The 14664-nt window shown below is 39.6% G+C and overlaps 1 protein-coding gene across 2 annotated transcripts in view; it reads right to left on the bottom strand.

The window, feature by feature from the left end:
* The window catches only part of CFAP99 (cilia and flagella associated protein 99), a 200124-nt gene that overhangs the window by 88779 nt on the left and 96681 nt on the right, over nucleotides 1-14664 (bottom strand). For both annotated transcript variants that reach the window (XM_074229913.1, XM_074229914.1), the window contains 2 exons: nucleotides 7303-7480; nucleotides 6163-6243 (listed from right to left, as the gene is read on the bottom strand). In XM_074229913.1, coding sequence (XP_074086014.1) covers nucleotides 6163-6243; nucleotides 7303-7480 — 259 coding nt within the window. The remainder of the gene's footprint in view (nucleotides 1-6162; nucleotides 6244-7302; nucleotides 7481-14664) is intronic.

Here is a 14664-nt window from a genome sequence, read left to right on the forward strand (position 1 = left end):
ATTAGATGACACATATGGAAACCTTAAAGACATCATGTAAACAATGCTCACTACTATGGGAGTGATGCAGTAATCAATTAGCACTACTCTCCAACCTTCATTGGTCAACTGGGTTCAGGCTTATGACTCCACATTCCCCCTAAAGTATGTTCCTATTTAACCCAGATAGGAACCCCACAAAACCACATTCTACTGGGGACATTGAATTCCACTCAGGGCTCCAAGTAGCCCAATCTCCCTATCATCCCTGACTTTCCTTCTTTTAAAAAAAAATTATTTTTGCAAGAATATAGGTTAAGTTACTTGTCCAGGGTCACGCAGCCAAGTAATTAGTGTCTGAGGCTGGATTTGACCTCAGGTCCTCCTGATTCCAGGGTCAGCGCTCTATTCAGTGAGTCACTTTCCCTTCTAAACTTGGCTTGCTTTAATTTTCTCTCTTTTACTTCTCTGTCATGGGTTACTCAACCAGTGACTTGGGGTTGTGTTTAGCAGGATCACAGCTATAAGCTAGAAGGGTCACGTGGGTCAACCCTTTCTATCCTCCCTTTTACAGAGCAGGAAACTGAGGCTCAGAGAGATTAAAATCAGACAAGTGGTAGGACTAACATTTGAACTCAGGTCTTCTGTCCTGGAATTCAGTTTTTCTTTTTCTTTTTCCTGCAACATGCCTTCTCTTTTATTCTGTCATTATTTATTAGGAAGAGAATGGACTTCTTAGATGCCTTCTGAGATAATTCTAGTTTTAATATTCTGCATTATCCCCTACCACAGTTCTTTGCACACAAATGGGGAGCATGTAAAAAAAAATGCTGCAAATAAATAAGAGTAATATTCTTTCACATTCCCCATGTGAAAGAGTCAGACATATTTCTTCAGGAAAACAAAGTCTTAAATTTCCAGAACTGTTTGGTAAGAGACACAGCCATTAGCCTGAAAAGGGGTATGGTGACTCAGTATTGAGACTTTGGAATAATGATTTATGATACTTAAATAGTAAAAACAGTCATTTTTTTTTGGCCACAAAAAAAAAATGGGCATGCTGGCTACTGTTAAGAGGAAAGAATGCTATATGTGTTGTTCTCCTCTGCCAATATAAATCCTATATCCATAAGTATGCCATTGAAGTCTTTATTCTCCTCAGCTGTTGGCTGGAAGTAGAAGCCAGGGTAGAGTTCAACTCATGGATTATCTGGAAGGGGAGGTGGCATTATGCAAGGGTTGACAATTTTTTTAGTTTCAAGCAGGACTAGTTCTTATTCCTTAATTTTTCATCCCTTGGAATATCTATTTACAATCACTTTTTAGAACTCCTTTGGGGGTGGGAATGGTAGAGTGGTAGAAACTATGAGATTATTCCTGTGTTCTTTTAACAATTCCTCTTACCTGTCCACCCATGTGCTGGAGGCACTACTTGCTTCTGAGGCTGACCTCCTCACAAAGCCCCATCTCTGGCTTTAGTGTCTGAAGTTTTTTTGCCAGGGCCACTTGCCTATAGCTCCATCACTTATAGTTGCTCATGTGTGTAAAGGGAGCTGATAGAGGGAGTTGTTTAGACATGATGAGCTTAGGGAAGTGAGCCTTTGTATCCATGAAACATATAGATGTGGATGGAGTCTTGTTTAGCAGATAGGTTGGGTCCTGATTGGATTTCAGGGACTAGGGTTATCTCCATCATGATTCACTAAGAACGTAGGGGATAGAGGAGACCAGTCCTTCCTAGAGGAACTGTTTCTTCTATACTGAAAAAAATGATCAGATGGATCTGTTTGCCTTCCAATTTTTATCTTTTCTTAGTTTAAAGCCCATGCATGGACATTGTTACCATTCCAGTAGGAACATGGTTAGACTTGGGACAGAAACATGTGAGAGTTATATATACATGCCTACCACTCTCTGAGCATTGGTCAGAGACCAGATGGTGATAGCCTGGTCCAGGAGAGGTTTTTTGCAGAAGGCCATACCAAGAAGTTGCTGTGTGTATACTCAGTCTGAGGGAAGGGTTCTTGGACAGTACTCTTGAACTTCTATCTCCTTTAGAGAAGAGAGAGAATTTTGATTTTCTGGGCAACATGATCCAATAATCTAGTTCCTTAGCCAGAGAAAGTAGATTTCTTGGGCACCATCAGCCTTGAAGATTTTTCTTGTGGATAGTTCAAAGTCAAGAGTTTAGACAGTCTTCTAAAACTCCTTCTAAAGCAAAGATCTTTTTGGTCATGTGTCACATTAGCAGTCTGGTGGAGCTTATGACTCCTTTTCAGAATTATACATATAAATGAATAAAATAAAATAATACAAAAGTGACCAATTATTTGAAAAATGTTACCAAAATATTTTTTTTAATTGACCTGAGGTTAACCCTGTGGAGAAGGGGATTTCCTGAAACACTTCAAGTGTATTTCTTGGTGATAGAATATCACTCATTAAACCCTACTATCAGAGGAATTTTTAGGGTTAAGGTTATATCCCCGGGAGGAAAGAGATTGAGATGTTGCTACTTCCCATTGTCATAAAGAGTTTTTCAAACAATAGAGGGTTTCTATCAGGAGATTGGTGTTTATTTAGCAGCCCTAAAGTGTAGTTGTCTATGTTTCTGTCTATATCTATGGCTATGTTCAAGTCTATCTATGTTTATATTCAAGTCTGTCCATGTCTATGTCTGTCTGTCTATGTCTAAGTCTACACAGAGCAGTATTTTTGAGTCTGTAGGGAGTGTATTAGGGAGATTCTGTGGAAGAGAGGTATTTCTTTGAAATATCAAAGGGGTGCCTTGGTAGCAACTCCAGGTTAAGTGTCCTTCTGAGGTAAACTTGTGGCCTACTGTGAGGCCTTTATGTGTTTTCTCTATGTGTTTATAGACTTCTGTGAATTCCTTTTGTCACTTGCATTTTCTGTAGGGTGAAATAAATGCTGTCCTTTGAGATTTGCACTTTCTACCTTGAGTACTTGTACGATAGCAGTTATTCTTTTTACCTTTATCTGTGGCAAAACATAAGCTATAGTTGGAGATTTTCCTGGAATGTACAATGGGTGGAAGCAATGAGCCAACGAGAGAAAAATGATCTTTTTTAGTTGTCAGGATCATACACAATCTTATTTGAGCCTAAGTCATGGAGAGATCAGTTTCTATTGCACTCAGCATCAGGATTTCTATCCTTATTCTGGGAGACACCTGTGGTTTGCTTCTTGACAAATGCAGTATATGGGAGGCTTAGCTCCAAAGGTGGTTATGAACAAGCTAGCTTGTAATAACTTGGCCCTATGAAGAGTCTCACCGTAAATGGAAGGTCAAGAGTTTATTCTAATGATTATCCTGAAACAGTTGTGACCTATGAAGTTTACCTGGAATACCTTAGTCAGGTGACTGTCATGGAATGGGAATATCTATGGTTCTGAAGCAGGGAAGCCTCAGAATGGGAGAAAGTCTGGTGCTTTTTGTCAAACTATTGGCAGTGGCTGCCTCCTTGCTTCCCTGATTGTAAAAACACACACATAAAAATAGTAGCGTGCCTGGGTCACCTTCCTGTGGTTCCAATATCACCCACCTCTTAAAACTCATCCATGTCCCCTAAGACTTCCAAGTGTTAGGATTCCTCCACCCACCTCTGAGTCATCAGCCCTGACCTGAGTCTTTCCTCCTCCTAAACAGCTTTCGGTGTCCTGTTCTGCATACTATAAAAATGATAATTATCATTTATATAAATATCAATGATATCAATATCATCATAATGGTAGGACCATGGAACTGTGGTCAACAAGTCAAGGACAATTGGGAGATATGGGGAAAGAGAAGTAAGGTAGGTACTGATCTTTTGTCTTTGCTATGATGTATATATCTTTGCTATTGAGTATAGATTCTAGAAATCTAAAACTAAAAGCTAAACATGAGATGTTTCTGTGTAAGTGTCATATGAATTGCTACCAGGTTTCAATTACCTATGACATGGGCATGCCCAAGAGAATTAGGAAGACCTCATAATGTATTGTCAACAGTCCTGTTCTCATCGACTTGGTGACAACATTATCACTGTTAAATCTTTAAATGTTCTTTGTGCCCAAGGCCTTGGGCAACTCACAGAGCAGGCGAGCATAAAAGTCTTCTCCAGGGAATCCAGGAACACCATATAGCCACAGCCACATTGCTTAGCCAGCAAAGATCCATACCCAGTTTCTTCCATTGAATCAATTGAAGAATCAGAAATTTTGGGTGGCAGAAAAGACCTCAGTGGCCATCTAGCCCAATTTTATGAAAAGAATCTTCCTTATAACATACTCAAAAAGTGGTTATCCAGCTTTAGCTTGCTGTTGTTGAGTTGCTATAGTCATGACTGCCTCTTCATGCCCCCATTTGTGGTTTTCTTGGCAAAGATACTGAAGTGGTTTGCCATTTCTTTCTTCAATTCTTTTTACCAATGAGGAAACTGAGGCAAACTGGATTAAGTGCCTTGCCCAGCACATAGCTAATGTATATCTGATATCAAATTTGAACTCAGGGGCAGCTAGGTGGTGCAGTGGATAGAGCACCAGCCCTGGAGTCAGGAGGATCTGAGTTCAAATCTAGCTTCAGACACTTAATAATTACCTAGCTGTGTGGCCTTGGGCAAGCCACTTAACCCCATTTGCCTTGCAAAACCTAAAAAAGAAAATTTGAACTCGGGTAATTTGATGCCAGGGCCAATGTTCTATCTACAATTCATGTAGTTGCCCCAGCTTGAGGACCTCAAAAAAGGGGGGGAGACCAGCACCACCCAGGGAAGTCCATGTCACTTTTAGACAGCTTTGATTTGTTAAGAAGAGAGTTTTGTTTGTTTGTTTCTTTTCTGTTGTGAATAAATTTTCCTCTTCTCAATTCCACCCATTACTGATGGTTCTCTCCTCTGGGACCAAACATTCTGGTTTAATTGCTTATCACCTATGATAACTCTGGATAAATATTCAGATATCTGGTGCAGTGAACAGAGTCCTGGCTTGGATTCAGGAAGACTCATCTTCCTGACTTCAAATTCCACCTCAGACCAGTCCTGTCTTTTCCAGCCTAAACATTCTCAGTCTATTTAACAGCTTCACACTCTAGTCCCCTTTACTTTACCACCCTGGTTGCCCTCCTCATGTTTTCCTTTCCAAAAGGATTTTGTGATTGTAATATAAGGTGGGTGAGTCTGAAATAGAAGCTGAGAGGCCCAGTTCTCTCTGTGTTTATAAAAAGTTACCATCAGCAGCCGCTGAGTGGGAGAAAGGCTGCTATCCACCTTAGAACTGCCTGAAGAATTATCTGCCTTTCTTCTCCCACAGATCAACTGTCTTGTTTTGCTCATGATATAAACAATTACATTCATTTATTTATATGACCCCCTCTCCACTTATCCCTAGCATGTGCTCCATAATGATTTAGCAGGTCCTTAATTAAATACAGGGAGATGAACTTTGCTGTAACGTTTCCTATGATTAGTATAGTGGACAGCCTTCCTGGTCTGTGGCTCATACAGCATAATCATGGAGAGGGTCTGAATTTAGAAAACTTAGTGGGCATGCCAGACAGAAAGCCAGCATTTGGGGGGGTTTAGATAGTAACTACTTAATCCTATTTGGGCTACTACTGCAAAGCATTTAAAAGAAATGACAGCTTTGGTGCTCTACAGGCTTAGTGATTTACTAGCATCAGTAACTGTACTGGAGATAGTGTGGTTTCATGGAAAGAACCCTGAACTTAAATCCAGAAAATCTAGGTTTTAATTCTGAACATGAAACATACTAGTGGTATTATTTTAGACAAATCTCTTCAATTCTTTGAATCTCAGTTTTCTTATCTGTAAAATAAGATCACCCAGCCATATATTTCTCAAGATGCAGTAGTTTGTAGAGAAAGAGATATAAATTTGCAGTAAGGAGATCTGGGTTCAAATTTAAGCTCTCTTATGAAGAATTAAACATTTAACATTTATGGATCATGGTTTTTACTCATCTGTAAAATGAGGGGGACTAGCTGTTCTCTAAAATTCCTTTCACCTCTCAATTCAATGAATCCTTTGGCTATTGTGGGGAAAAGCCATATGGCTCTGTTAGAAATGTCAGCTCTTTAATAATAGTCCCACTTTATTTGTTGACTTAATACCTTCTAGATTTTCCTTAGGGGCTGTATGAGGAGAAATAGAGAATCTGTCTTACCTCGGCCTTTCGGTGATTCTTTTGCTTGATTATGCCCAGTTCTTTATTTATTCTTGGATGGTTATATGTGCTCTGAGGTACCTGTTCAGAATGTCATTCACTTAGATTATTGACTACACCAACATGAAAAGACAAAACAGTCTTAAAAGAAGTAAGTTCATCAATAACGCCCATAAGAGGTACTGATCAACCTCGATGGACTTGCTCATCCCTTCAGTGCAACAACCAGAGACAATTTGGGGCTATCTGCATTGGAGAATACCATCTGTATCCAGAGAAAGAATTGTGGAGTTTGAACAAAGACCAAAGACTATTACTGTTGGGGACAAAAAGCATTATATTATTATGTAATTTTACTATTTCATACTTTATTTTTCTTCCTTAAGGATATGACTTCTCTGACATCACATTCAACATGGAACCAATGTAAAGACTAACAGAATGCCTTCTGTGTGGGGGTGGGGTGGGGGGAGGGAAGCAAGAATGAGGGGAAAAATTGTAAAACTCAAAATAAATAAAATCTTTCTTTAAAAAAAATAACGCCCATAAGAGCAACAATCCTCACTTCCATCTTATGAAGTGAAGTCCTCAATGAAATATGCAAAGCTGATGAGTGTAAAGCTACCGTTCATTGGCATCTTCAGAAAGCTTGAGCGTTAATTAAAAAAGTAGACTTCTCTGTTCCTGTTTTGTTTGTCTGAGGTTTGTGTGTTCCTTCTAACAATGAGTTGACAAAAGTGCTGCCAACTGACTGTGAGTCCCAACTCCATGTTCAGACTATCGTATCAGCAGGGCCTTAGTTTAATCATTTCTAAAATGAGAAGATTTAATTAGATGATCTCTATGGTTCCTTCCAGGTCTTAATCTAGGAAGTTATACTCCTATAAATTCTGGCTTGACAGAACACAATGTAATGATTCTCTAGAATGACAATATGGGGTCTAGCTTTTTCTCTTGATATCCTCATTTCCTTAAAAGTCCATTAATTATTCCTAATTACTAGCACACATCAGATCCCAGACCCTACCTAAGATGTAGGGATTTGACCATCAGTGGTCTTTTTCTAGCTCAGTTTTTATCCTCTCATATTAGGACCACATAAACATTCACATGTCCTGCTAAAGCAACAAAAATACTCACTGGTTCTGGCTTCTTCAGACTAGGAAGAACAACAGGAACTAGAATGCCTCGGGGCTTTGGGATAGTCAAATTAAACTCCTTTGGCTTGGTTAACTTTGGGTTCTTTATGCGCAGGGTTACCTTGTTCTCTAATACATCACTCAGGTATTGGATGAGTTTTTGTATTTTTGGTTCCCATCTTGAAACAAAGCAAAAAGAGAGAAGAGTTCACTCAGCTGGTCAACAAACATTTAACAAGCAAGTGAAGTGTATAGGGTGCTGAACTAGACACAAGGTCAAATCAATCAATCAATCAATCATCAAGAGAAACACATTAAAAATCTATTACCTGCTAGGGATGGTCTAAGCACTGGGAATACAAAAAGAGGCAAAAAACTCTCAAGGAGCTAACAATCTAATGGGGAGAGAACATGCACTTATATATAGAAATCAAACTGTATATAGGATTAATAGGAAGTAATTAACAGAAAGGGAGACATTGGAAGAAGAGGGGTTTAGGAAGGCTTCCAGTAAAAGAAGGGATTTTAGAGAGGATATAAAGGAAATCAAGGCAGCGAAGAGATAAAGTAAAGTACATGAGCATTCCAAGATGAGGGACAGCCAGAGAAAATGCCCCAAGCTGAGAGATGGAAGGTTGCATCTGCTGAGTGACCAGGAAGTCAGTGTCACTGAACTGAAGACTATGTGGCACAGAGCAAGGGGTATGAAGACTGGAAAGGTAGGAGAAGGATAGGTTATTAAGGACTTTGAATGACAAAAAAAGAGGAGAGAGAGAGAGAGAGAGAGAGAGAGAGAAAGGTTGGACCTGTGCTTTAATTAAAACAGTCCCTGCCCTGATGGAACTAATAGTCTAATAAAGAGATAAAACAGGCACGGATAATGATGAGGCTGTTCAACCTTACTTTTAAAATTTTTTATTGAAACAATAGACAATATATTTTGATTTGCCAGTTCAGCGAGAGTTCTAAAGCAGCTTGGCTTCATTTACTTAAGCATTTCGTAAACCCACAGGAGGTCTCATAAAATTGCACTGCACAGGTCACATGTGGCCTGTGGGGTTGCCTTTTGGACAGCCCTGTCTACTTGTTAAGTTCTCTAGAGAAGTACATACATGGTGCTGTGTGAGGGAAGAAGACTGAGTTTAGGAAAGGCCTCGTGGAGGTGGTGATATTTGAATTGGGTTTTGTTATAATTATTATTTATTAATAATAAATAAACTAATTATTAAAACCTTCTAATAGCTATTGAATGACCAACTACCCCCACCCCATATCCCAACTTTCAAACCAAAATTATATCAACAAATGGGGAGGAAGGGAAGGGGATATTATTAGTAAAAGGGTATTCTGGGCTCAATAAGCTAGTTTACACAGATATGGGAAAACATGGGGATTGCAGAAAGGGAAGATGACTAAAAGGATGGATATGCTGTAGAAGAATAGAGAATAAGGAAGGGCTTTGAATAACAAGTCCCTTGAAAAGCAGTGTGTGGATAGTTCTTCAGTTTCTCCGATATACTTCATATTGTGAAGAGGAGATAAAATATATTATTTTCCTCTAAGATTTTGTAACTAAAGTAGTATAATAAATGCTGTTAGCTCTTACTAGGTGGCACAGTGGATGGACGGATCCTCCTGGCTGCAGACACGTACTAGCTGTGTGACCTTGGGCAAGTCACTGCACTCTGCCTCAATTCCCTCTTGAGGGAGAAGGAAAAGAGCAAACCACTCAAATATCTTTACTAAGAAAATCCCAAATGCAGACATGAAGAGTCAGACATGAAGAGTCAGACATACTCAACAATAACAATAAAGCCTTGCCAAGGCTTCACCAGGTTTAAACTACTCCTCATCCACTCCAGCATTTTATCCACTCAAAACAGACATCACAAATTCCCAGCAATGTACTTATATTTCCTAGTTAGCCAGAGGAGACACTAAAGTGGTTTGCTGGGGGCAGGGGTCACAATTCCAGTGTATATCAGAATCAGGACTTGAACTCAGAGTCTAGCCTGGCTCCAAGGCTGTCTGCCCACCTACTACTCCATGCTGATGTTTGTCCTTTGTTCTTGAATACCACCATGACATCAGGGAGGAGATGCCATGACAAGCATGTGAATTGGATTTGAATGAGAGGGCACCGTCCTAAGTCACCAGTCTCACTTTCTCTGGGTCCAGTGGCCAGATATGGATCAGGACAACTAGAGAGGGCCCTGAATGTGAGGTAATCAGGGTTAAGTGAACTGCTCAAGATATGCACAGCAAGTCCAGGGTTTGAGGACAGATTTGAACTCAGGTCCTCCTGGCTTCTGGGCTGGTGGCTCTATCCACTGCACCACCTAGACTCTATGCTACTGCTCACAATTAACACTATTAGCATATCAAAAATCTTCTGCCTATGCTTTGAAGCAAAGGTGTCCATTATTAGCTAAGCTGAAGTGTGTGAGTAGAGAGCAACAGTATCTTAATCATGTTGATTAAGAGATTATCTGAACTCACTGCGACCATCTAACAAACAGTAAACAGAGGGCGGTATTAACCTAATAAAAAGAGATTAACAACTACCACCTGAAATGATATCAAATCATGAAATCACATGACTGCCCATCATCCTCAGTGTTCAAAAAGGAGGCAGTGGATGGAGGGCACAATCTTATTGAATTTAAACACTGAAGATGAGGTGAGATTGAGTTGAAAGAGTAGAAATTGGGAAACAGAAGGTGGTGCTGATGGAACAGCCAACGTTTGCCTCTCCTGGCCCTATTTTTCTGTTGACTTTTATTTTAATGCTTACTATTTAAATTAAAACCACCCTGGATGATAGATCCTCATTTTTCTCTTCTCTCCCCACACCTTGGAGGTGATTTGCAAGAACCACACGGAAATAATCAGGGACTCAGCTATTCCAGTCATTGCTCTGGCCCTGAGACCAAGGCTGCAATGCAGAGAAATGAGAAAAGTCTCTAAATTTAGGGCAAAATTCTCCCAGTGATGTCAGTAGGCATCTGCATGTGTGGGGAGGCGAGCTGAGAATAAGCATTCTTTGTTGGGAGACCAGGGAGGAATTTTGCCCTTATTGTGGCTTTGTCAGCTTTAGTTACAAGGCATGTGTGTGGCCTGGATGAAATCTGAAGATGGGGGGGGGGTCGGTGGGGGTGTTATTGTCTCTCCAGAGGCTTTGAGCTTTTCCTATGATGATGCAACTTGATTTTATGATCCCAGGCTTTTGTGTTATAAGGGACAAGATCATAGATTGAAATTGAGGAGGGGCCTTGGAGGCTGTTACAACTAACTTCTACATTTTTCCAAAGAGAAAAACTCATGAGGTTAAAACCAATGAGGTTAAATGACTTGTCTGAGGTCACTTGAGTAGTAAAAGGCCCATCTAGTATTACGATCCAGTTCTTCAGACTTCCAGTCTCCAGCACAAAATAAATTCCTGGTTGATGTGAAGAGTGGAATTTTCTTGGCATGCTAAACATTCATTTGTAAAAAGTTCTATTTAAAAGGGTTCCTTGTTGCATTCTTTACTTGCCCCCAATGCAGAACACCCTAGGATGCTTTCTTGACCTATCCCTAATTCGATTCTGCTGTTATAGTTAGTAGGAAAGCAATTAAGTGTTTATTATGTTTATTAAACATTTTCTATGTGTTTAGAACTGTGCTAAGTCCCGGGGTCACTAAGAATGGCAAAAAAGCCCCAAAAAACTTTCCTGTGGAGCTCACATGGAAATATAATGGAAGATAAAGAATGTAAACGACTATATGCACATATAAGATATATGGGGAATAAATGGAAAAATAATATTGGGGGAAGGAACATTAGGGGAGGAGGAAGGAAACGAAGGGTTTCCTAGAGAAGGTAGGATTTGAATCAAGTGACAAAGAAAGTCAGGAAAGTAAGGACATGGGGGGGTGAGGAAGAGGGGGCTGCCAGGCTGAGGGCAAACAAAAGGCCAGATCTCAGGGATGGAGTATAAAGTATGAGCGGTGGCAAGGACAGTGTAGTTGGGTTGTGAGTACATGGAGGGGGAATAAAATGTAAAAAGATATTGGAAAAGTAGGAGAAGTTGGGTGGTACAAGGGATTTCAATGTCAAGTAGAGAATTTGATATTTGATCATTGAGTTAATAGGGAGCCACTGGAACTTAAAGAGGCAGAGATGAGGGTCTTTCATTCACTCATTTGCTCAACATTTATGAAGCTCCTACTATGGAATCGAGGCTAAGGGATTGGGATTTTTAAAAAAAAAGGCAAAAAGACAACCTCTGCTCTCAAGGAGCTATTTTGTGATGTCACCTTGGAGACGGAGTGGAGGATAGATTAGAGTGAGGAGAGACTGAAGCAGGGAGACCTTCTAGAAAGCTACTGAAATAGTCCAGGTGAGAAGGGATAAAGTGTGACTATGTGAGTAGAGAGAAGGCAATGTATATTGGAGATATTGGGGAAGAAGAAATGGCAGTCTTGGACAACAAGTCAGGATTGTGGTGTGATGGAGAAATGGAGAATCAATCTGGGTGACCAGGTGGCATCCTTGATGGTAATAGTATACTCCATATCCAGTCTGAGATGTTCAGAAACCATCTGAATATTCAGACCTGGCAAATGAGAGAGATATTAGAGCTGGGTCCATAGATCTTAGAAATCACCTGAATGTAGATGAGCAAATGAGACGAGGGTCCAGAGTTTTAGAAGATGCTATGGATAGTGGGCATGGTCTGGATCAGGAATGGGGAACCTCCAACCTAATATTGGTCTGTTGTTGCCAAAGTAACCACAGGAGGGGCTCAAAATTCAATATATCTAGGACCTTTTTAGGGGTGAATTAATTGTTTGATCAGATATAGTCCACAAATCATGTTATAAATATGGTCCTTAGCAGAAAAAAGGTTCCTGGCCTAGACAAAAGAGATGGAGAAAATGCTGTCAGAAGAGGGAGAGAACTGAGAGAGAGCAACATGATGAAAATCTGTAAGCAGTTATCATCAGCAGGGTCAAAGGCTGCACAGAGTTTTTGAGGGATGATTTGAGAAAAGGCCCTCGGACCATCAGGACTTGGGGGATGAGTTCTCTGTCTGACCCTTGGTTGGGGGGTGGGGGAGATCCCTAAGCCTTAGAACAATGAGGTTCAGGTTCCCAGTAAATCCTCAGTGAACAAAAAGCCATTGAAACTCCCATCTCCAGAGCAGAGAGGCAGAGTAAGTGACAAGTTTGTGCCTCCACACACGATAGGATATGTTCTCCTGAAAATTTAAAAGGAAAGCTCTGATATAGCCTTACAGCGTGACTCCACTGCAGTAAGGTTTCATCTCTTCAGAAGGAGAAGAGAAACAAACTTGGAAATTGGCCCAAAGAGACAGATTTAAAGGGCTAGACGCTAATAGCACATACTGATAAGGACATCATCTAAATTTTTTTTTAGTTGATTCTGTCTTTAAATGTTGTACACATTAAGGTGCCAGAAAGGCTCATACGACATTCAGAAATTCAGATTAGAAGCCTCATTCTTCTATTTATTTACAAGTGGTGTGGCCTTGCCTAGTTATTGTTCCTCTGAGTTTCAGTTTTCTCATCTACAAAGCAGACAGAATATATATATATATATTATATATTATATATATGCTAATTCATAGGTTTAGTGTAAGAAAAGCATTTTGTCAAATTTATGGTGACTAGAAAGTTGTGATGTTCCTTTAAGCCTAGTCTAAGATTTCAAAGTCATCTAAAAAGAGGGGTTTGGAATAATGTGTACCAATCATGACTATAATAAACATGGGAGAGTAAATAAAGAGAAACATCTACCTATACAGCTATCCACCTATCCATCCATCATCTATCTATCTATCTATCTATAATACATATTTATTTATATAAACATATGCACACATATAATATAAACATATATATACCTGCATAGATATATACAACATACATATACATACACACACACATATATACATATATATGTATATATATATACATATATATGTATATCTATAAACCAGCCCACATGATAAGCTCTGGAAGCTAGCCTTGCCCTAAACTGCAGCTGAATCTGAGTATCTCCAGGGGTTCAGCCGGATGGGTGCTTTTATACTCAATTGGAAAAAAGGAACTTGGGCTGAAACACCCATTCAGACTCAGCAGAACCCAAGTATCACTGACTATGCCAGTCATAAGAAGCCCACAGAAGAGGGACACTGAGGTCCACTTTAGGGATGAAGGGGCTATGCTTCCTTTTCTAAGTCTTTTCCCTCTTCTTCCTTCCCCTTGAGCAGAGGTTCTTCCTCATTTTTTTTTCTGTTGTGAAGTCCTTTGATAATCTGATGAGGCCTATCCCAGAATAATATTTTAAAGTGAATGAAATAAAGTACCTAGGATTATTATCAGCTAGGTTGAGATGTAGTCATCAAAATTCTTGAAAGACAAATTCACAAACTAGATGCTGCCAAGAGTAGTAGCTTAACAAATGTTTATTGTTCTATGAGGAAGGGACCTCAATATAAATATATAAATATATAAATATACATACATATATATATATATATATATATATATATATATATAGGCAGGTCCTATGCCAGGCTGCAGGGCACATGAAGCTGGATACGATATGGTCTTTGCCTTTCAGGAGTTTACAGTCTAAACAGAGGAGTAAGACTCATTCTCAACATTAAGTGCTGCGTATGGAGTCAGAAGATCTCGGTTCAGTCTTAGTACTGTCATTATTAGCTCTGCAACATTTGGCAAATGACTCAATCTGGTCTTTACTATCCTCCTTTCTAAATAGGAGTAATAATGCCCACACTGCCTTCCTCATAATCAAATGTGATTATTTACATAAATTGTTTTGTAAACTGGAGAGCTCTATTTGTTATTGCTCGGTCCTGTCTGCATGACCCTGTAGACTTGTCCGTGGGATTTTCTTTCTTTCTTTTTTTTTTTTTTGCAAGGCAAATGGGGTTAAGTGGCTTGCCTAAGGCCACACAGATAATTATTAAGTGTCTGAGACCAGATTTGAACCCAGGTACTTCTGACTCCAGGGCCAGTGCTTTATCCACTGCATCACCTAGCTGCCCCCCATGGGATTTTCTTAGCAAAAATATTAGGAGTGATTTGCTATTTTCTTCTCCAATATGTCCTCACTTTACAGATAAGGAACTGAAACAAATAGGAGTTAAGTCACTTGTCCAAGGTAATAAGTGTCTGTGGCTGAATTTGAACTCAGAACTTCCCAACTCCAGGCCTGGTGCTCTCTATTCATTGTACCACAAAGCACTATTCTGAGTTATTAATATTACAGATAATTTTTTACTCAGAAAGGAAGTTCAAAGGAAAGGTCAGACAAAGTGTAAGAGATTCG

This window comes from Macrotis lagotis, chromosome 3, assembly GCF_037893015.1.
Source record: "Macrotis lagotis isolate mMagLag1 chromosome 3, bilby.v1.9.chrom.fasta, whole genome shotgun sequence".
Taxonomy (NCBI): domain Eukaryota; kingdom Metazoa; phylum Chordata; class Mammalia; order Peramelemorphia; family Peramelidae; genus Macrotis; species Macrotis lagotis.